We start from the raw sequence: 23,232 nt of genomic DNA on the forward strand, positions 1-23,232 counted from the left end.
TCTCTGAAACACTGGGCCAGTTATAACCTGCTTCTCCTATCAGCACGCCACTTTTATGCAATCATCATATGCAAAACTAAGCATTTATCAGCACTCTGCAGAATCCCAACGCGACTCCCGGAGGTGTCAGCACACTCGCTTCCCACCGGAGCTGCGCTCTTCCGAAACGCCCAGGCTGCGAGCGCGGAGGTGCACACGAGCGCTGAAAAGCGACGGGTCATTCCGCCCTCGGCCCCGGGTTTGTTTTTCAACAATACACGGCAAAAAAAAAAAAAAACCCACACGCTTCCAGTTATCTCGCCTGTCCCTGCACCTGAGCAGAAAGATCCATCCGCGAGAAAGGAAGGAGGCGCCTAAGGCGCCCGGGGAGAGACGTTGAGTGGGGCGCTCAGAAAACAAGAGGGCGTCCGCGCGGGCCGGGCCCGGCCGGGGTCAGCGGCCGCAGCTCCCGTCTGGGGCTGCGCAGGAAGGCCCGAGGTCCGGGCCGCACTCACCGAAGTCCAGGAACTGCTTCATGGAGAGCGGGGACGGTGAGAAGCGCGCGTAGAAGTCCACTTGGCCCGGAACGCCGCGTTCGGGCGCCGGGCCGGAGCCCGAGTCCGAGGTGAGGCTGCGGCTGACGTTGGGGCGGGCGGCGCGCAGCCCGGGGCCCGGACCGGCCGAGGCGGCTCCGCGCAGCAGCCGCGCCAGCCTCATGCTGAGCCCCGCCGGAGGAGCCGGAGCCCCCGGCGCCAGGTCGCCGCTCCGCGGCTCGTCCGGGTGGTACGTGAGGGACGTGGCGGCCTCGGGGGCGGGGAGCCGCTGTCACCGCCGCGGCCACCGCCCCCTTCGCCGGAGCCCGGCCCCTCCCGCGCCTCTGGGCGGGGCCCTGGGGGGGGAGAAGGCGGGGAGCGCGCGCCGGGCCGCCCCCGGGTCAGAGTCCGGCCCCACGCGCTGCGGGGCGGGGCCCGGAGAGCGGCAGGGCGGGCGCGTGCGCCTGGAGGCCCGGCGCTGTTTAGTGCGCCCTCCCACGCCCTTTGGGAACAAAACCCACCTTCCTGCTTCCCCCGCCCTTCCAGCCTCAGACGAAAGGCTCAAGGGCGGGGCCTGGCTCAAGGGCTCCGCTTCCAGGCGCCACGGTGTCCTGCTGTCAGCGTGTTCCAGAAACCCTCCTCTGTGATGCAAGCCCAATATTTTACAGGGGAGGAAACTGAAACCCAACGAGTTTCAGGAGCAGACCGTTGCCAAACAGTGGGACAAAAGTACGAATGGTGATCACTGCAGAGTGTGGCCCTAAATAATAGCACAACGACCGCCGTCCCAGGAGAAGAGAATTGGCAGCCCAACTTGAAGCGTTATCTACAGGCATTCTCGCCCTGGGCAGCAGTGTATTAAAAAAGGCTCCCTCCACTCCGATTGCCCTTCTCTCTGTCCTCTTAGCGTCACAGTTTGGTTGCCCCATCCTTTCCAGGTTTCTAAATATAAGACTAAATGTAATATAAGACTAGAGAATTTCTAATTTTGATTCAATCCCTTAGAGTTGCAAAGGCTGAGTCACAGTGAAAATTACCACTGTCCCTTCTCTCCACTGCTACTTCCCCATATTATCGAACCACAGTGCTTTATAATGTCCTAGATGCAACAAAAGTACTTTTCCATGGGTGTGTAGTTTATCAATTTTATTGTATAATTTATTATACAATAAAAAGTTTATATGTATAGATACACATATATACGTATATATGTGTATATATATCCAGCAGTTACTGGTATAGAATAATTCATTTCTCCATATGGTCAGTTCTTGAGTTGTATAAAAGTATATGTATAAAGAATGAGATGAGGACTTCCCTGGTGGCACAGTGGTTAAGAATCCGCCTGCCAATGCAGGGGTCACGGGTTCAATCCCTGGTCCGGGAAGATCCCACATGCCGCGGAGCAACTAAGCCCGTGCGCCACAACTACTGAGTCTGTGCTCTAGAGCCCACGAGCCACAACTACCGAAGCCAGTGCGCCTAGAGCCCATGCTGTGCATCGAGAAAAGGCACCGCAACGAAGAATAGCCCCCACTCTCCACAACTAGAGAAAGCCCGTACGCAGTAACAAAGACCCAACGCAGCCATAAATAAATAAATAAATTTATTTTTAAAAAAAGAATGGGGCTTCCCTGGTGGTGCAGTGGTTGACAGTCCGCCTGCCGATGCAGGGGACACGAGTTCGTGCCTCGATCCGGGAAGATCCCACATGCCGCGGAGTGGCTGGGCCCGTGAGCCATGGCCGCTGAGCCTGCGCGTCCGGAGCCTGTGCTCCGCAACGGGAGAGGCCACAGCGGTGAGAGGTCCACGTACCGCAAAAAAAAAAAAAATAAGTAGGGTGGTCTGAGGCCTGGGGAAAGATGAATGGAGGTAAGGCGGTGAAGTAACCCGTGTTCTGCGCATGCGCAACTGAGCTACGTGCTTTTTCATGGGATGCTTGTTCAGAAAATGGAGGGGTTAGTGTGATCTGAGGGTGGAGTGTTTTGGCCTTCTGATGTCAAAAGGTCATCTATCCAACACTGCAGAAGGCCCAGTTGAATAGTTGGCAGTCTCGACCAATATGAACTGGGCAAGACTAGCTCCATGTTCCTGAAAAACAGCTTTTGAAACCGTTACTATAGTGATCCATACGTCAGAGGTGTTACCTATAGGGGGCGGTTAAAGGAGTCTTGTGATGTATTGTCTAAGCTATGTGAAGCTTGAAGGGTGTGCAATTTGTAGGAACAGTTAAGGCAGGTTTGATCAGTGAAGGCAGGTTACATATGATTAAGCAAGTTATAGTTTAAGGGATCTGTTGACTGCCCTTGCTTTCATTATCCCACAGGTTTAGCTTGAGGGAGAACATTGACCACCTGGAAACAAGTGTAGGCAGTTGAGGGGATGGGGTGGAAGCAGGAAACATATTTTCCCAAAGTGGTGCCTCTAATAATTCTTTCAGGTATCTGTTAAAATGGTGGTTGTTATGATTTTGGTGACAATATCTTAGAGGAAGCAGTATGAACATGAGTATGAGATATGTAGAGAAAGTAATCAGAGGGTGGTATCTCTTTCATATGTTTGCTGCCCCATCAGCCATACTCTGTACCCTCCAAATGTGGCCTTCCTTCATCCATTCTATGAATATTTGTTGAATGCCTAGGTACCAGGTCATGTTCTAGGTGGCTGGGAATAAAGCCATGTGCAATTCAGATAGGATCCCTTTCACATATGCCTGCTTTTACAAAGCCTATAATGCAAAGTCCAACATGGTAGAAGAATTTTACACGTTGTCTTCAAATATTAGCCTGCTCCGTAAAAGAAAGATTAGGTTTGTTCTGAGTGGCCCAGGAAGCAGATGGAAGACTTGTGGGTGGAAACTGTAGGGAGACAGATCTGACTCACACATGGAAAAACTTTGGTTACAGCGCTTTGACTGTGAAATGGGCAACCTTAGAGGAGGAGGGGGTTCTTGTCAATGACTGTTAGAGTCTGGAGGACAGCTTTCTAAGGACACTGTGGGGAGGATGATTAGGAAGCAATGTGGTGCTATGAAAAGAGACTGGATTCTGGTGTCAAATCCTGGCTCTTTCGTGAACTGGCTATGTGGCCTTGGGTGAGTTACTTAACCTCTCTGAGCCTCAGCCTCCTTACCTAAAAAGGGGGTATAATATCTGTCTCACTGGGGGTGACTGTAACATAGTTTAGCCATCTGTGTTAGCACAATGCCCAGGACATACTAAACACTCAAATGCCCTCTATTTTTTTTTTTTTATCATTACTGGTGGTTTTTTAAAGTTATTTCCTTATTACGGTTTGATCAGAACCACTCACATACATGTTTTGCATGAAGCCAACTTTACCAAAGATTTGGTAGAAAACAATTTACAATGGAATATTAGCCATCCTTAAAATAGTCCCTCAACTACTCTGTGATTCTGCTGCAGCCTCCAGTCGTTTTGCCGTCCTCCTTCTCCCCTTCCTTCCAGATCACTCCTTGAGCTCTAAATTCTTCTCACACTATCATGCACAGTTTTATTCAGCTTCCTCAGCCCTGATTTGCAACTGTGCTGTTTTCCACCCGAGCATGTCGAGGTGCTCAGCTGAACATTAACTGTGTGAAAGCACAAAGGCCGGGCAGAAAGCTTGAGATTTATCATATCAAGGTTCTTTCACCCAGAAACCAATCCAGCTTTTCTTTTCTCCAAAGTATATTCACCAAGCTTCCACCCAATATACAGAGAATGAGTATATAAAAATAGATTTAAAATTACATCAACTTTTCACTTCTTGGTCAGAGGCTTAGGGTCCAGAAACTGGAGAGAACATTAGATTTTTTTCAGGTATCTGTTAACATGACGGTTGTTAAGACTATAGTAAAAATATTTTAGAGGGAGCAATATAAGCATAAGACTGTAAGATACGGGATCAAAGGTAGAAAGTGATCAAAGGATGGTATCTCTTTTACGAACTTTTACCAAAGGGCTATGTTATTTAACTATGTACATATAAAGTATAACTGTAATGTAAGGCTCTATAAAAACCTTTATAGCAGACTTGGGCGGGATTCTCTAAATTCACTGAGATTTTATGATTCTTGTTGGACTGATTTGACTGAAAATCATGGAAACAAGCTGGACTATGTTCACCCTGTCTCCTTTACCCTCTGGCTTCATGGGGCTCAGAGGACAAGAGGAAAGTTATGACTATTTATTCTCCTGCCCCTTCCTGCTGGGCCATTATTTGCGTCCCTCTTAAGTGTGGCCACAGCTCCCTCCCCATGCCCAGTGAGCCCTAGAGGTGGTACCAGTTTCCTTCTCCTGTTAATTGGGGGTGCTTCACAATCCCTGTCTCTTTACTCTGCCCACACCTCTGTAAAGAGTCCCTTCATACACTCTTCTGTTTCCCCTTTGGGTACACTACCATTTCCTGTCCCAGAACCCTGATGCTTTACAAAGGTAACTTTCAAACAAAAGATAAAAAGCATGACTTTCATGCAACTACAAAATGAACAAATCATCACATTGTGTACGTTTAACATCTTATGATTTTATCAATTATACTTCAATAAAGCTGAAAAAATAAAATGAACACACCCAAATTTTAATTAACACATTCATTAAATGAGGGAATCAGAAAAAGTATTACAACCAGTTCAAAGGAGAAGCCAAAAAATAGGATTACAGAAACGAATTTGTAAAGGGCTGTAAAACTGGCTTTTCCCCTTAGGAGTCCGGAACCCTCCACCTCCACCTCCACCAGACAGAACGTATTTGCATGGATATAGGCAAGAATTATTTGCATTATCAGTTACCTACAATTTACATAGTTATAAATAGCTCAAAGGCAGTGAGTCAGAATCAGACACCCTAAGAAGTTGTGCTCTGATTAATGCATGGTATTTCACTGAGGCATGATTTTTCCCTACCTATATTTGCCTTCTTTCTTTAAGAAGGACCGTCATTCAAGTGATTACCTGTGCAGTGATGTGGAGGCCATCCTGTTCACCAGGACTTGTTTTAGAGAAATCCCCGTATTTATCTGGCGTAGGTATTTGATATGCTGCTGGAGTTGAGAGGGAGATCCCCAGGGAACGAGTAACAGAACAGCCCTGCAGGAAGCTAGGAGAGGAATCCACTCTGCAGAGCTCAGGAGGAGGGGAGGTGGCATTTGCAAAGGCTGTTTCACAATGAGAGCGCTCCCTGAACCCTCAGTAAAGCTCACTAGAAAAAGAAAAAGATGGTTGAGACTGGGTCTTTTGTGCCTTTGTGCAAATTGGTGAAAGGGGTGAATTTTGCATGAGAATTGGGGGCAGCATTTGCACTTGAGGAGCCTAAGCAGTAGTCGGGTTGAAGGGGACTCTGAGGTCGAAAACCCCTAAGAGTTTACAGACCTGACAGAACTCTGGACCTGGACAAACTGGAATTTGCCATTTGAGCTAATTCTGGGGGCAAGAAGTCTGCTGATGTCTGAATTATATATGCCATCAGCACAGTTCAAGTTGTTCTCTTTAAAATTTTGTTGGGGGGGGAGGGCGTCCAAATTTCTAGTTTCACCACCAATTTCCCTTTATTTCTTTCATTTCTTTCCTTCTTAGGTTTCTAGCTGCCTAGTTCTGGGGTTCACTCATTCTGTAAATGTTTCTTTAGACATGCTGTGTCCTGGGCAGGAACTAGTTTAAGTTCTGGGGATACAGCATTGTACAAGACATCCAGGTCCCTGTTGTCATGGGGCTTCCATGATAAGGGGAAGAGACAGAGAATAAATATATAAGATTATCTCAGAGAGTGCTACAGGCTATAACAATAATAAGCTAGTGTGTGTGTGTTGTATGGAGGCTGAGATTAGGACCTTCAGAGGCCCTAACAAAAAAAAAAAGATGTTAATGTGACTCCTCCCACCATGAGCCTCAAAAAAACCAATCATTTGCTACTGCAAGAAACAAAACAGAAAATCCCTAAGCTTGTTGGCCTTCATTCATTCGTAATTCAGTGAAAAAGTCATTAGGTGAGACTTTGGATTATGATTGCTATGATTCCCTCAAAACACATAGCTGGCTACGGTCATCACCTTAACTTGCAAATAACCGCGGGCAAGGCAGAGTTAAGGCCGAGGCGCGAGTCTTTTGCTTCCTGGACACTGTCCTGTCCAGCCCCCTCCTCCACTCTCAGGAGAGCAACTGAAAGGCTTTTTCAAAAGGTCCTTTTCCATTTGTTCTGCCTGTGGAGGTGCCCCCACTGTCTGTCAGGAAACTATAACTTAAGATTCTGTAAAAAGCCTGGATCTACAGCCATGTCCTCTTCAGAACAATGTGAGTTGCCATATTTCACTGATACTTAGAATTTTTTTTTTCCACATTTTAACACTTCACAAATCAATAAGGTCTTACAATTCCCATCAGAACAGGTGTTGACATTGCCTATGTTTTTGATCATCAGAACTTGCAGACCGGGTATCAGCTGTCTGGAAGAAAATCCTGAAGAGTGAAGCGCCCTCTTAAGAAATGCTGCAGGGCTTCCCCGGTGACGCAGTGGTTGAGAGTCCGCCTGCCAGTGCAGGGGACATGGGTTCATGCCCCGGTCCGGGAAGATCCCACATGCCGCGGAGCGGCTGGGCCCGTGAGCCATGGCTGCTGAGCCTGCGCGTCCGGAGCCTGTGCTCTGCAACGGGAGAGGCCACAACAGTGAGAGGCCCACGTACCGCAAAAAAAAAACAAAAACAAATGCAGCATCACAACACTATTTTTTGGAAAAGACATTATTCTGAGCTAAAGGTTAATATAAAGAAGGTTATATTATAAAGGTTATAAGGTTATATTATAATAAAGGTTATATTATAAAGAAGGTTATAATATAAAGAAGTTCTTGGAGAATCTTAATTTATTACACTTACTTTTTCCTATTATTATATGTACAAGGAATATGATTAAAATCTGTCTAAATGTATCTAGAGCTGTTACTAAGATAAAATTTTAAGGGATAAGAAAGCATTGTCATTGGCGACCTTTTAAAATTCTTACTAGGAGGAATATCAGGAGACAAACTGTCTCTAATGCAACTGGTAATTGGAATTGAGATAACCTGGGGAGGGTACAGGAAGGCAGAGACAATCCCTCACAGCAAAAATATTTAAGGCGTGACAATAGTGGAAGCCAAAGAAAAAGCACTTTCAAAAATAAGGGAGCATTCGATATTGTTAAATATTCTCCAGCAGTCAAGTAAAATAAGAACTGAGAAGTATGCTTTAGACTTAATAACCAAAAAGTTGGTGGTGGCTTTGGAACAAGTGGCTTCATAAGAACAGTGATAAGGAAGTAGAGATAACTCTACTTATAAATAATAACTCTACTTGTAAATAAATACAGTCATTGGGAAGGACCACTGTGGAGTTGGTTTATTTACATATTTTACAATGGGAAAGTCTTGAGTATGTCTAACTGCTGGAGGTGAGGAACTTATGAAGCAAGCTGGATATAAAGAAGAGGGAGAGCTTAAGTGCCTGAATAGGGTCCTGGAGGACTGGAAGCGTTGCCTTAGATGGGAGGAGGGACACATCTTTAATTGGGATGTGTTATCAGTATCTTTAAGAAATGTGTGGAATTGATATGGGCAGACCTGGGCTGGAATCAAGGCTCCACCACTTTCTAATGTGTAACCTTGGCTAAGTTGCTCACTCTTACTAATGATTACAGCCATTTCTCTTTCTGTGGCATAGGCACTAACCAATGAAGCAGTTATTTTAACAGAGAATGCTGAGGCCGTATAGCCTAGTGGAGAGAACATTGTGTGTTAAATCAGACCAGGGCTCAAATCTAGTCAGGAAATTGAGAAAATCCTTATACAATAATTTGCATTTTGTGTGTGCGTGAAGCAGGAGGTATAGTGTGCTTGAAGCTAAAGGGAAAGGTGGGAGAAGCTCACCGGATAAACCATCTAAGGAAAGGAAATTCAGAATAACCGCGTCTTCTTTTGATAATCCTTCTAGAGATGCGTTAGGGTTGACGGATTTTACTTTGTATTAAGCAGGACTCTTGCAGACTCAAGTACAGAAAACCTAGTTCAAACTTCCTTAAATAAAAGACCATTTTTTTCTCAAGTCACTGAAAAACTCTTCGAGTGGTACATCCAGAGCATCAGTGTGTCCTGCCCTTCTCCTCCTCTTTCTTCCTCCCATATTTCAGCTCTGCTATTCTTGGTGTTGGGTTTCTTGTGAAGCTTCCCAAGGCTGACTCCCTGCATTATTTTAGAGATGGACAGAGTAGCAGCAGGCTTTAGTCCCTGATGGGCAAAAGCTCAGTAGTGAGCACCCCTCATTGCTCTAGAGAAACACTAGGATTGACTCTGGCCAGGCTGGGGCCATGTTTCCAGCCCTGGAAACTGGAAGTAGGTGTGGAGAGGTGGTGGTACACACACACCTATACCTATCCAACATCAGGGACTGAATTAGAAGAAAGAGAAACAGCAGATTCTTTCATCTGAAGGGATGCTGGGCAGGTAAAGAAACAACACATTATTTCCATGTTCTGCAGACTGGTATTGTGTTTTCTTTCTTATGAAACACTGCGATTTAATGGAGACATTCAATCCATGAAATGTGACATTCTCTCACAGAATAATGATTCTTTTCTCTATTTTTATTCCCTTCATTTCCAGATTATTTAGGTCAGATAATGTGCATACACATTTCTACCCTCTTTTAGAGGAGATTTAGGAAAAAGAAACAAGATTCACCTTGATGTGACGTATATCTTGGAGAATCAGGTTGATCTTAAAAGCAATAAAAGTATTTTGAATCCAGCATTAGCTAGAAGAAGGCAGTTACATCCCCTCTATGTATTTTCTTTTAATTTCCTAGATCTTTTACCATTTTCTTTGGGTGAGTGACCATATCAGTCGGAATTCAGGGCATAAAAACAGAAATCATTCTAGATATTGCTGGCATGAAGGGAATTAATTCAGGAAATTACATGTATACAAAATAGACTAAAGTAGGCTCTAGCCTGGGCCTCTGAGGATAATTTCTAGAACAGTGACCCATCTGGGGATTTCTGGAAATTGAGGAGAAGACAAATACTTGTAGCTGCAATCCACGGTCAAAAACAGCAGAAAAGAGACCACCACCAGTCAATCCTTTCTGATACTTAAAGCTAGAAGACACTCAACACTGAACCTCCACAACCGTGTCTGCCGGTAGAAACACCCACTGAGTCCACCTTGCAGATCTCAAATGAAGGAGTATAATTTCATAGACTCTAATTCACGTGCAAAATCCCTAGCTGTAAGGGAGTCTGGAAAAGTATTTTTAGCTTTCCAGCCCTTCTAACCAGAAGAAGGGTGGAATAGAGGTTGGGCAAGCCAATCCACAGGTATCTACCACGATGGTCTTAGGCATCTTATTCATTTGTTTTCTGGCAGGAGTAGTTGGGTTGTTTGTGGTGGCAACAGGCAAAGGGAAACTGAAGAATTGTTGCTGCTTGAGAAAGGAAATGTCAAATTCAAAAACTTAACTCTTAGAGTTAGCCTGACCCTTACTTCAGTCTTTTTGTTTTGTTACTGATTTAGAGAAGTCACTATAACCAGACCAACATATCACTGCTTCTGTGGGTCAGCCACCAGAACTGGCGGATTGCTCCCCATTCCGTTGTAATGGGATTCACTGTAATGGGATTTTGCTTCTAGCAGGGCAGGTGTCTTGAAGGCATGACCCATAAGAGTAGCCTGAAACGAATGTTATCTATCCTGTCAAGACAGTGAAAGCTATAGACTCACATATAACAAATACTAAAATGTGCCCTGATTGCTCTTTATCCACAAGTCTGAGGATGTTAGGGGGTTGGAAATTGTATAAAGTGAGTAGATTGGTGTCTATTTCCTAGAGGCCTCCTAGGTTATAATACTGTGTACTCCATATACCGTTTTATAGATGAGGAAATTAAACCATTAGGGGTAAGTAAACTTGCCCAAAGTCACACAAGTAGGAAGTGGCAGAGAAGTAACCTGAACCTTGAATGAAGGTCGACTCCATAGACCCTTGCTGCCCAAGGTGTAATCCGTGGACCAACAGCATTGCAGCACCTGGAGCTCGTTAGAAATGTTGACTCTCAGGCTCTTTTCCAGGCTGTCTGAAGCAGCACCTGCATCTTAAGATCCCTAGGTGATTCTCAGGCATGTGAAAGTGTGATGAGGACGGCTCTTAACCACTTTGTTGATTTAAGACTTCCTAACCAGGGTGGCTTTCTCAGTTTGGTAAAGCGCCCTAGAAGTTGTTCCATCAGCAATTTGATGACACCATAGAATCAAACAGACCCCCAGTTTTCCTAGGGAAAAGTGCCTTGTTTTTTTTTTTTGGACTTTAACAAGGTCTTTCAGTCGATGCATTGTGACATGTGTGAGGGAGAAATGGGAGTTGTTCCAACTGTCCTTCCAATGACAGACTTGGTCTAATGTAAGTGATGTAACTCAAGCACGAGATGGGCTCTGTGAGCACATCCTCTTCTGCATAGCAGTAAAGGTATAAGCAACAAAGCTACAACATGCCTTCCCATTACAGGAAACCAAAGAATCAATAGTGTGGGTGAAGAACTGAGGAAGGGTTCAAAAAAAAATAATCCTTTCTTATTACACTCTTCCACTTCAGAAAAAATCAAGAAGAATCAGTACATAGCAATTTCAAGATGCCTACAGACTGACTTTGTGCGCATGCTCCCACCCCAACCCGCATTCTGGTCATTGTATTAAGGGCCTGAAACAATTGAACACAGAAGTAAGGTCACTCTCGTTGTACAAAATGACCTATGTTGATAAGCAGTTTAAGAGTTAGGCTCCCAGTATTTTTTAGTTAGTTACGGGTACTTGGACTTGCAGATTATAGCTGTAACAGGTAAATCACAGGGTATGATAGACCTTGAAGAGTGAGGAAACGAAAGGTCAGCGACAGTTAAACTATGTTTCCCCATCTGTAAAATGAGGAAGTAGAACTAGATTTCCGTGCTTCCTTCCTATTTTAACATTTTATGAATCTACGTAACAAGTGTGATTATAAAAATAGCTAACATTTGGGCTTCTCTGGTGGCGCAGTGGTTGAGAGTCCGCCTGCCGATGCAGGGGACACGGGTTCGGGCCTCGGTCCGGGAAGATTCCACATGCCGCAGAGCGGCTGGGCCCGTGAACCATGGCCTCTGAGCCCGCGCGTCCGGAGCCTGTGCTCCGCAACGGGAGAGGCCACAACAGTGAGAGGCCCGCGTACCACACACACACAAAAAAGCTAACATTTAGTGAGCACTTTCTGATCATCTCATTTATTCCTTATAAAAATCCACGAGATAGGTACTAAAATCAATCTTACTTTACAAATGGAGAAACTGGGGCACAGACAGGTCAGTCACTCACCGGGGTTATATTTCTAAGAGGGGAAGCTAATTCATACCCTGGCAGTCTGACTGCAACCTCACTCTTGTTCAATCACCTCCTACTTTATGGCAAATATGCCTCTAGCTTCCAAGCTCTCATTACTTGGAAGCACCACACACAGAGATAAGGCATTTCCACACAGAGGGCGGACCCCTTGCCGTAAATATTCAGGCCGTCCAACGACCTCTATAGCAGCTCTCAACCTGAGCTACACTTTGTGTCACCTGGGGAGCCTTAAATAGCACTAATGCCTGGGGTCCCACCCTCAGAGATTCTGATAAAGTCAGTCTAACATGAGGTCTGGGCACTGGGACTTTTAAAAAATGTTTCTTAGGAATTCAAATAGGCAGCCCAGATTGAGAATGACTACTTCCAATTTTCCAGGAATGGGGTTTGTTCTGGAGGCAAGTTCTACCCACGCAGGACCAGGTACTGACCTTATGTGTCAACCGTTCATACCTTGATGCAAGATTTTTAATCTGCTACTTATGTAAATTTACCTGTGTTCGTCAGTACCATCTGTTATTGTAGATGAGCTTCCAATAAAAGGTCAGAGCCCATGTCTTATTTGTATGTGTATCCCCAGAGCCTAGTACCATCCTAGAAATTTTATTTCTAATTGGGAAAAAAATGATGAAACCACGCCTAACCATCTCCATATTACAATCACAGGATCTGTTACAGTGACAATAACAGAATCTTAAATCTCACTTAAATCTATCTACTGGTTATTGTTGAACTGAATACTTATCTGCTAGGCTTCGAGATAGTAAAAGAAGCACACTGTGTCCCTGTAGTTTGAGATTTCTTGGGGATGTTCTCGAAGGATGAATAGTGTGTGAGAAATATTATCTAATCTCTGCTAATACGATATGTCTCTGCTTATTTCCATGACCCCGGCACAGGCAGCCTGACAGAGAGATGGTTCCAGGGTCAAGGCAAAGAGATTGAGGCACTTAAGCTTTGCTGACTGCTACAAAAATCGCACTTGTTTTCCTTCATACCAGTATAGCCATCGACCATTACCTGGTTAGCTTTTTCCTCTGTGGTGCCTGGTCTACCTTGCACTGTGCTAGACAAGTTTTCTCCCTCTGACTTGTGTTTTACAGTTCACTTACCCATAGAGGATTTAACCAGGAATCCCTTTATAACACTTCCCTCCTAGATGGGTCTGTTGGTGACACCTCTGCAGACCTGGCCTCAGCCACTAGCACACAGCACTCTCACAATCTAACAGCTGGGTCAGAGTCAGCAAAACCTGTTTTTTAAGGTACAAGAGAAAGAAAACTGTTACTTGCCATTTGACCATAATCAGGAACTAGTGGAGGAACAGATGCCCACTAGCTTCTCTGCAATAGCCACTCTTCTGAAATCGTTCTTCAGTTCATTTTCTCCATCTCTTTGAAGCTCAGTGCACGTGGTTGGACCACGGAAGTCCAACCAAAGGATGGACCACCCATCCATCCATTTGACCCAAGCTGATCAAACAACCCTTCCACATTCCTGTTTTCTCAGCTCTAGGGATGTACTTATGTGGAAGCCAGCCACCTACAGCATTCCACTCTTTCCTCCTTTAAAACAAAACAGTCCGTCAGTCCCAGCCTGTCTTCCCACATTGTCCTTCTGTGGGCTAGGGTACTAGAGATGAGCTTCTTATTAAGATGTTTTCATTTAGGGTAGAAGGCTAGAACTTATCCTTACTTCCCTGGTCTGGACAACTTAAAGCATTCCCCACCGACATCTACCCCACATTCTAGAATATTCTGAACCACAAGGGCATAACATAAGCCATGACTGTGCGTGACGCACTGCGAGGTTGTGGCAATGACACGTCGGTGTTTGCAGACGGGTCCAAGGATCCCCTGTAATAATACCACTATCACTCCTAGGTGTCCCTGTATTTTATGAGAGGGGGAGAAGCGAATAGAATCACAGGAGTCATATAAAGCACTGCCAGTGACCTCCAGCCAAGAGCATGTATGCCACAGCCCTAGCCAGACCACAGTCACTGACACTCTTAACAGTTATGTTGATTATACATTATTGCAGTGATTTAAACCGGGTACACCCATAGGACTGTGGCTAATCAAGGGTCACAGCCACTGGCCTATCATTAAAAAGTGCCAATCACTCATTTCTTTGGGTGATAACATCTGTCTGATCTTCCAAGAACTAAGAAAGCTAAGACTTAACACGTTACACCAGGTACAATGGAAAACTATTACCTAAGAGCCTGGGCATATAATACATTTTAGATTGGAAATGTATTCAGGCCAGGGCATGCTGTATTGTCTGGGCACTCTATACATACCTTATATTTATTAAATTGTGATAATCCAGCTAGAGAAGTTTCATAAAATTGCTTAAATTTAAACGAAATCCATTGGTGAAGAAAATATTTTCTGACCTGTCAGTTCTGCCAAATCAGTCCTTGGTGACCAGTACGATGAGTCATGTCACAGCTGGCCTGCTCTCACATCCAAAGTGTGTTCTAAGAAGAAAGCAACTTAGCCATAAGAACTTTTCGCTTCATGCCATGGTATCATTGCTAAATGACGCATCATAAGCCTTTGAAGCAAATGAATCAACACATACAGACATCTCCCAATTTGTAGGTATCTTGAACAAACCACCTTTAAGATCATTTTCTTTTGAAAATATCCTCAACTGAACAGTAGAGCCAAAAGGGGGGGAAAACCCCCCATCAATCACATTTACATTGCATTTTGGGGGGGGCACTAATATCTTTGGCTGATGTGAGATTATTCTTAGTGTCCCATATAAATAAAAACACGAAAAACTTTACAGTTTAGTTTGATGAAATAAAAAGAAAGGCAATTCACATTATTTATAATTTCACATATACAATGCTGTGTTACTAAGCAATGAACACTTTCATAAAAAAATTTATTTCACACTTTTATACAAATATCCACAGGTATTTTTCTAATCATGAAATAATTTCACAATGCTAGTTAGTATAAAAATGTATCAAATGCAAACAGACCAGTGACTTGACTTGAGATGACATTTTTAACAACTGTAAATTTAAACACCACTACATTCTTGCTGCTTTTGTTGTTGAACCACCCTTGTACCCCCCCCCCACCTTTTAGGACATTCATTTTTATAACAAAGGTCTATAAACACTTTCAAAATATCAGCTTCTGAGCAACCTATACGCCAGTGCACTAGGTTGCAAGTTACCTAAGCAAGAAACTGAGATTTTAAACACTGTTATGACCTGTTTTAGAGAAATCTTTGTAAACAAAATATCACTTATATAACTATTTTTGTTTTGAAAATTCCAAAGTACAACTAGTATCTTAAGGGCATAACATTTCTGAAAAGAAAAAAAAAATTAAAACTACAAAGCAACAATGGCACACGTAGCTGTATTTTGTTCTTTTAAAAGATTCTGAGATGCTGCTTACACTATAGCCAAACAAATTAGCACCTGTTTGCTGTTGCGCCCCATATAACTTAACATTTTGAAGTACAGTGATTTTTTAAAATTTAGTTTTCATATCTATTCAATCTCTATTGAATGTATTATATAATAATATCTTCCTCCTCCCTCCCCTTCATCTTTAAAATTAAACAATTTTAAGTTCTTTTTTAGAGTAGTCAAAGTCTTTTGGGGGATGCAGACAGGAGAGGAAACAAAGCAAAAAACAGAACATCAACTCACTGATTAAATGCTTCCAATAACATTTAAAAATGTCAAAGCCACAATGTTTTCACTTTTGGTATCAAGTATTCAGTAGTCTTACGCTGGATCGGTTTGGGTCTACCCTAGGTACTCACCGCTTCTTTCAAGTCCTGAATATACAGTATTTTCAGCAGTGACTAAACTGCACTAAAGTCCAACAAACAATCCCATCATTTCCAAGAGTTCCTGAAAGTTATAGCATGAAATTCAGAAATATCACACAGAGCTCTAAACTAAAAAATATCTGCTGTCTTTAAGAATTAAACATCTTACAGTTAAATCCTATTTCTTAAATGTTTTGGGTCTGGAGGGAGGGGGTAAGGGCTGCCATGAAGGGAGATGTTTTAATAACTTAAGCTTATCTGTAAAGTAAAACAACTCTGATACATTTATAAAGAATTACTGTTTTCTTTAGGCAGTCAATAATTTAGGTCCAACCAACGACCTCTCGTGTTCTAATTCTGATTGCTTAATCCAACCTGAAGGGTAAACTGGAGAATCTTTGGCCTGTTAGTCAATAACAAAATGGTTTGTAAAAAAGAAAAATAAATACCATATACAAATAAGTATAACTAGCATTCAAATCTGTTATGCCTGTGTGTTTTAGTGAAAGGGGAATTAAACCTCTGTGCATTTGGTGTGAGCAGGTATTCACACATCTAGGAAATGGAAAAACATGGCAGGATGGCAGCATCACCTTCTATTGCACACTTAATTTATGGGAGCACTTTAAACTGAACCCAGCTACCCTGACGGCATAGTCTTGTAACACAGGACAGTTGACTTGCAGGTTCTCTGGTCCTGCGAGAAGCACGTTTGCAGAGGTGGTGCCGAGGTCAGGACAGTCACTCTGTTGGTGCAGTGGTTGTGGTGGCTTCTTCCAGCTATACCATCAAGAGGATGTGGCAGGTCCTTCCCCAGCACAGGTAAGTCAGTCACACCAAAAACAAAGGCAACCCGGAACATTAAATTAAGGCAGTTAAAGAAAAATCCATTCCAACAGCCTTCAAATTGGCCGTGTAAAACAGGAGCCTCAGGCTACATAACAGTGTCCACAGTTAAAACTGTAGGCTTGTACTGTGTGTAGTCTGTCTGAAATCTGTTTTCAGGTATTGAACAGGCTTTTCAATCCATCTGAATTTCTGGGTTGGGGAAAACAAAAAGCAGTTTGGGTACTGTGAAGCTTTTTTGGCCCCCCTAGGAGTAGCTTTCATTTTCATTCCACCTTGTGATCCACTGTTTTTTTTCAAGGTTATCATTATACTTTTCATCTTGGATCTCTCGCTCCTCTTTCCGGATCCTTACAGCATGGTATCGGGGAACACTATCGTCGTACCTAGAGCGTTTAAAGAATCCACACTGGAGGCAGGGGAGAAAGACACAGAAACAAATTAAATAATTCCAACAAAAGCAAGTCCACTAGATGGCAATGTCTAAGCTTTCTGTTCACCTATGCCTAACTTTGGACTTGGACAAAGAATAAAACACATGGTTTTCTTTTAAGAAGGAACCAATAGGTCAAAAAGAAATGATAACAGCCGGTGGGGATAAACGGAAGAGAACAGCTGTAAAATTGGAAGAAAAGTCCCTTTTTCCATCTTGTCCTTCCATCTTACAACAATGTTAGTTGCCTCTAACAGTTGAAGAGCTTATGAAACAGTGCTTCCATTTTTTATAATCGCAATACTGTACGTAAAAGATCTAATTTTCAGATTATTAGAACATCATGTTAGTTTCAAGAACACATTTTTTTCCCAAGGCCGTACACCAAAGATTATTTCATGCCCTCTTCCACTAACAAAATGGAAATCAGGTCACAAATATTTTATAAATTACTACTTGAAGTGGGTCAATTTAAGAAATCTCTCCTCCAAGGCTCCAGTACTTATCTCTCAATAGCTAGAAGGTAATTTATACTGCCTGGATTTCCAAACAAAGCTTCCAAACTAAGCTGTTTCATTAATAAATCATGTAGTAACTGTGTCCTGCAATAAAAGCATTTATGTACTGCAAGGAATTTGAGGAAACTATCACTTGACTGAATTTCAGAGCATCCCCTAATTTCTTTTTTTTTGGCGAAAAGACAACCTTTACATTTAAATTATTAATGAATATATATTTTATTGATCTTTAAAAAATATTCAATCTGATCCAAAGTAGATTTTTATTGAGAACATATCTGGAAATTTAAAAATCAGATTGAATTTTTTAAGTGAATAAAATATATATGTATTTTTTAAAAAGATGTGTTTTTAATTTAAAACTGCAGATAAAAGGTGGATGAGGAAGATACTTAGAATGGTTGGTTAATGTGTTTACTATGTGACATCAACAGGAACAGAACATTTGTTTTGAATGATGTTAAGTTATAAGAATGGCATGGGACAAAATGAAATTATGTACGAAGTTATCACTGAGTCAATGGGAAAAATGGACCAAGAAGTTTTGTTCTAAGGCCTTTTCTATTTTCTGCAAAAAAGCCAAAACAACTATCTGTTGCAGTATGTGGCTCTTCCCCATTTAAACAAAGAAGAAATCAAGGGTGATACAGAAAACTGAAATGGAATTGGGATTCATCGTTGACAGTGCCATGGAAAGGGATTATAGGGGTAATTCTACCCTCTCATGCCCACAGAAATGGAAAAAGGAATCTCTGCCATTCCCATTTCCGTGAATTTACAAATAAGAAAAGCCAAATACAAACTTAAAATCAACTGAGACCCAAGGTTGAAAAAAATCTCTAGGAACAAGGAACAAGGTCAAACTCCATTACAACGTTCTGAAATAAACTGTCCAGAGCATTTTTATATTAGAATTTTGTATATTGAAGGCCATGTGGCAAAGAATCATCTGAAGTTGACCATAATGTCCATCACGCCAATAGTTAGAGTTTGTTGCAATGGTCTTTGACCCATGGTAGATATGCAGGGAAAGGAAGTTGCATGCTTAGCTCGCATAAAACAATTTCTGAGCAACAATAAAAGCATTCCAAGCCTTCCCCCATCACTTCATAGCAAGGAGATCAAAAAGATGACAGTGAGAAAGGCTTCTCTTCAAGAGAAACGCAATGTTTCCAACATGCAATAGGTTAATGAGGCAGTCAACACAAGCTTCTATCTGTGGGAAATTCCAAAATGGACAAGAAATCTGGGATGATTTCTTATACATCTTTGAAATTCCAAGTGAGATGCTACATACTGGATTAACAACACATGGCAAACTGGGCTACTGTGGAGGTCTAAAGCCTCCTTTTTTGTGTACATAGGTTGCCGTTTTCTTCATTGCTGTGGGTAATGTTTAATAACAACAACAACACCACAAAATTACTCACCTGCAATGAAAGATGCTTTGTGCATTTTTTAAAAACTGTAAGCTTTCAAGTGAAATAAATGAAATAAATCCAAGCAAGGCAAGCCAGTGTGGACATTTGGAAACATCTGTTAATGGGACACACACAGCAAGCTGTTGCTTTTAAAGTTAGCCACCACAACCATAGCGGGTCCCACAGCTAGCGATTAAAAAACATTGATCAATTACCAATTACAGAAGTAGATCAATACTACGCATCAGAAGTAAGCCTCTCTTTATCAGACGGCTGAGCATGGATCTCAGCCTTGTGATATGTGGCATCATAATGAGCTTTCTTATTTCTCTTGAAGAAACCACACTATAAGGAAGCAAGGTATTTAGTCAGTGTTAACAGTTTTGTGTATAAAAGCTAAACAAAAGAAAATCTCAGATTTTAACCTGTTTTCTACTTACAGCTTGTTTACAGAGAGACCACTATGCATCAACCAAAAGGGATCAGCCCCTGCGCTGTACTGCATGGTGACAGCAATTAACCCAACTCTATTACCATGGGTCTCTGGTCAAACATTTACATGGATGACATTAGCTGATTGATTTTTCTATTTGTAACCAATCCTAAGGACCAAAATCATCCTAAAATGGAAAATATATACACATCTGATTACAGCTTTGGGTGGTTTCTTCTTGCAGGGAATACGGAGTCTAAAAATAGGCAAAAGATTGACATCTACAGTTTACTGATTCAAAGTGTAAAGAATAAATTCTCTAAGGCTTAGCACAAATCCAAATAAAATAGATTCTGTGAATATTTTTCTGCCCTTCGCAGTGAATTTTATGGAATAAATGCCATTTGCTTGGGGGCCTTGGTGGAGGTAAATCACAAAATAAATTCAAATACACTGTCATGAAACAACGACAGCTGTCATTTTCCCAAATTCTGAACCACCATGTAACACTTAAGTGGTAGGAACCTGTGCTCCTCAGGTTAGGTCACTCTAAATGAGTATAAAGGTATAATTCCACTTTCTACTATAATTTCCTCGTTCAACCGTGGAGAACTTTTTCTACTTACTTTTATCTCATTCATAAGGCCATGGAACTGCCCTTTGATATATAACTTGATTGAACAATTTCTGACCTCCTGGAAAATTCTGCAGCCTAGCCTGGCAACTCACGAAGTACAAATCTTGATCTGCTTTGTACAATGTGATAGCTACTAACCGCGTGAGGCTATTCAGATTTAAATTAAATTTAAAAGTCAATACCTCCGTTGCACTAGCCATATTCCACGTGCTCAACAGCCACCATGTGACCAGTGATTACCATAATGGACAGTGCAGCTTCAGAACATCTCCATTATTACAGAAAGTTTTACTGTGCAGCGTTGATCCAGGCTGTTGATCTAGGCTATTCATCTGGATATTCATTTCTGACATTTATTATACAGTGAGCACACCCAGCCAACTTTCAGTAACACGTGCTAGTAAATATCGTGGGAAAAGGAATGAACCACAAACCAAGAGTCCTTGTTATGCCTCTAACTTGGCAACATTCTTAACATCCATGGGCGTGAGCATCTTTGTTTACAAAATGAAGGTGACTGGACCAGGCTGGAGGACTTTTCTCCTATACCCTCAAACAAAACCCTATGCAGAATCCCTATGTTCAAAGCAGATAAAGTCACAACGGCTCTGGCTGAAGTGGGGATACTGCCCCTAGCCCCACCTGCGTAGCTTCGTCTTGGCACCTACGTGGATGTGCAAAACTCAATTTAAAGGCCAGTGAACCAGAGTCCTCTCTGGTCCTCAAAGTCTATTATTTTAGCAAATAAAAGCAAACAGTTCAGTTTCAGAAAGGAAAGCATAAAGTAATAAAAATGATTTTCATGGGGGGGTTGTTGTAGAAGTTGTCTAATTACTTTAGAGTTCACTTGTGAGTCCGGATACTTTAGAACATAAAAAAAAAAGGAGAGAGAGATCATCTAGTCCAACCCACTTTCTAAGCAGCTAAGGCAAACCAGTGCCCCAGGGAGGTGAAATGATTTGTCCAAGATTATATAGCTTGGGTTTCTTAACTCTCAACTTACCCTCATTAGAGACTGCCAATAAGATCTGCTTTGAAAAAGATTGTTCTTGTGACCTCTTCTGGAGAGCAGAAGGCCATCCTCAAATATCAAACCTTGCATTCAGTTTTTGATATCAAAATAATTTCCAAAGCATCTCCTATATTGGCTGGCTGTGCTCATCAGACAAACCTACTACCTGAAGTAAACATCAGAGGTAGGACTGGCTAACATCCCATGGGAGGATGGGTCTTGGCATGAGCAGATACCAAGCTTCAATCACACAACTGGAGGACACAGGAAACTTATCTCAGAAAATTATCTTGGCAAGAGGAAGTCACTTGAAAAAATAAAGTGAAAAAGAGATGCCCAATATTTGAAAGTGAGAATCTCCTGAGCCCTGTCCATTATACTCTTGGATCCAAGGAAAAGATAAGGATAGTCTGATCCTAGATATTGTCGGTGGAGTTTCATAATCTGTTAACCTCTCGACCAGACGTGTTTGGAAACCTAGAATTTTTGGCATTTTAGAAAAGTAACACACTGCATACATAATGTCACAGTAATCAAAACATTAGTATTTCTGCAGTGAGACTAATGAGTAAAGGATAAAGACCATAAAGAGCCTCTTTTCACATCATGTCAAGTTGTGCTGCTGAATAAGTCATTACAAACTGAGTTTTTTTTTTTTTTTTTACAAGTTGTGATTGTTGACAAAGGTTGATAAAGGTCTGTGAACCTCCATTACTCACTGAGAATAATCCAAAATCTATAGGTCATAATCTCTGGCAACAAAAGTATGCAACATCTCATACATTTTTTGTAATGTAGACTATTTACTGGTAGAAAGCAGGCGGAAGATACTACATTATATTTGCAGGACCAAATTCTAATGAAGAACATTATATTAAACACGGATCTTCCTTATGTTTGATATAGGCTATGAAAACTACTCTGGGATTCATTAATTTCATGCTTTCCTATTCCTAATCTAGCTGCAACTGTAACAAGCCCCAACTGCTGCCATGAACATTTCTTTACGAAAGTTGAAATTAACCGGGATACAGATTCTGATTAATGTGATACCCAACAATTTGGCTTAGATTCAGAATTTGATCTTAGATGAAGAAAAGGTCATAGTGGTAAGATTTTTTAAATTGTTATTTGCCAAACGTGCTAAATTATATGTGAAAAACACCAAATTTACACACTTAAGAAGCTCCTTATAATGTACAAATACTATATACCTTTAAATACAAAATGTTACATAGATATTCAGATGTTCATTGTATAATTCTCAAGTTTGCTGTATATTGGAAAAGTTTCATAGTAAAATGTTGGGAAAAGGCAGCAATGAAAAAAATATACTATCAGTGTTAATTTACTTTTTAAAAAACCTGAAATAAAGTTTGTATCACAAAACTCAAGTGCCAGATATGACTTACCTTCCATAGTAAAAATACTAATAGAGCAAGCATCAAAATCCCAGCAAGAATAGCCACTAGGATGATCCACCAAGGTACTCCTGAATATTGAGCTACAGTCTTTGAGGGAAACACAGTCACACGAACCTATGGGGCATAAAAGAAAGCAATATCATTATAAACTGAGGCGAGAATTAAACCATGAGTTTATATTACTAATTCTGCTTCCAGACACATTTTGATCAATGTAGCCTATGGACAGGTGAGATGTCTTTTTGATGTGAGATCCTTTCCTTTAGTAACGGAATACTGCTTTAAGAGACGTTTCTTGGAGATCTTTTCCCAGAACCTGGAAAATGCTGGATTGTGGGGTTTTTTTTTTAAATAAAGTTATTTATTTTTATTTATGTGTTGTGTCTTCGTTGCTACGTGTGGACTTTCTCTAGTTGCATCGAGTGGGGGCTCCTCTTCATTTCGGTGCACGGGCTTCTCATTGTGGTGGCTTCTCTTGTTGTGGAGCACAGGCTCTAGGCATGTGGACTTCAGTAGTTGTGGCTCACGGGCTCGGTACTTGTGGCTCGTGGCTCTAGAGCGCAGGCTCAGTAGTTGTGTGCACGGGCTTAGCTGCTCCGTGGCATGTGGGATCTTCCCGGACCAGGGCTCGAACCCGTGTCCCCTGCATTTGCAGATGGATTCTTAACCACTGCGCCACCAGGGAAGTCCTGGATTGTGTTTTGACAAAGTAATTATTTCTTTGCTAACTTATGTTTTTAAAATTTTTGTAATCAACAAAAGTAGAGAAAATTGTATAATGAACCATCATTTA

At 42.0% G+C, this 23,232-nt stretch overlaps 2 protein-coding genes and 1 long non-coding RNA gene across 10 annotated transcripts in view; 1 reads left to right on the top strand and 2 right to left on the bottom strand.

Annotated features, from left to right (window-relative positions):
- PDK1 (pyruvate dehydrogenase kinase 1) overlaps window positions 1–943 on the bottom strand; it is a 34,059-nt gene extending 33,116 nt beyond the window's left edge. For 2 of the 3 annotated variants that reach the window (XR_002173811.3, XM_019922745.3), the window contains exon 1: window positions 495–909. Coding sequence is in view for 2 of the 3 variants with exons in the window: in XM_019922745.3 (XP_019778304.1) it covers window positions 495–696 (202 nt within the window). In the remaining variant the exon portion in view is untranslated. Of the gene's footprint in view, window positions 1–494 lie in introns of all 3 variants that reach the window. The other variant, XM_019922746.3, reaches the window with a different exon arrangement.
- Window positions 465–15,273, top strand: LOC141279178 (uncharacterized). 3 transcript variants are annotated; one of them, XR_012333099.1, is made up of 2 exons: window positions 465–604; window positions 6,929–15,273. It is a non-coding gene; the product is annotated as an uncharacterized lncRNA (long non-coding RNA). The 3 variants fall into 3 exon arrangements; XR_012333097.1 differs by having other exon boundaries at window positions 470–604; window positions 1,181–15,273; XR_012333098.1 differs by lacking the exon at window positions 465–604 and adding an exon at window positions 661–762 and having other exon boundaries at window positions 1,181–15,273.
- The window catches only part of ITGA6 (integrin subunit alpha 6), a 76,110-nt gene continuing 67,665 nt past the window's right edge, over window positions 14,788–23,232 (bottom strand). For 2 of the 4 annotated variants that reach the window (XM_073807571.1, XM_019922423.3), the window contains 3 exons: window positions 22,428–22,553; window positions 19,149–19,278; window positions 16,765–16,970 (listed from right to left, as the gene is read on the bottom strand). In XM_073807571.1, coding sequence (XP_073663672.1) covers window positions 19,171–19,278; window positions 22,428–22,553 — 234 coding nt within the window. In that variant the 3' untranslated portion in view covers window positions 16,765–16,970; window positions 19,149–19,170. Of the gene's footprint in view, window positions 16,971–19,148; window positions 19,279–22,427; window positions 22,554–23,232 lie in introns of all 4 variants that reach the window. The other 2 variants (XM_073807570.1, XM_019922422.3) reach the window with 1 other exon arrangement.

Source organism: Tursiops truncatus, chromosome 7, assembly GCF_011762595.2.
Source record: "Tursiops truncatus isolate mTurTru1 chromosome 7, mTurTru1.mat.Y, whole genome shotgun sequence".
Lineage (NCBI taxonomy): Eukaryota > Metazoa > Chordata > Mammalia > Artiodactyla > Delphinidae > Tursiops > Tursiops truncatus.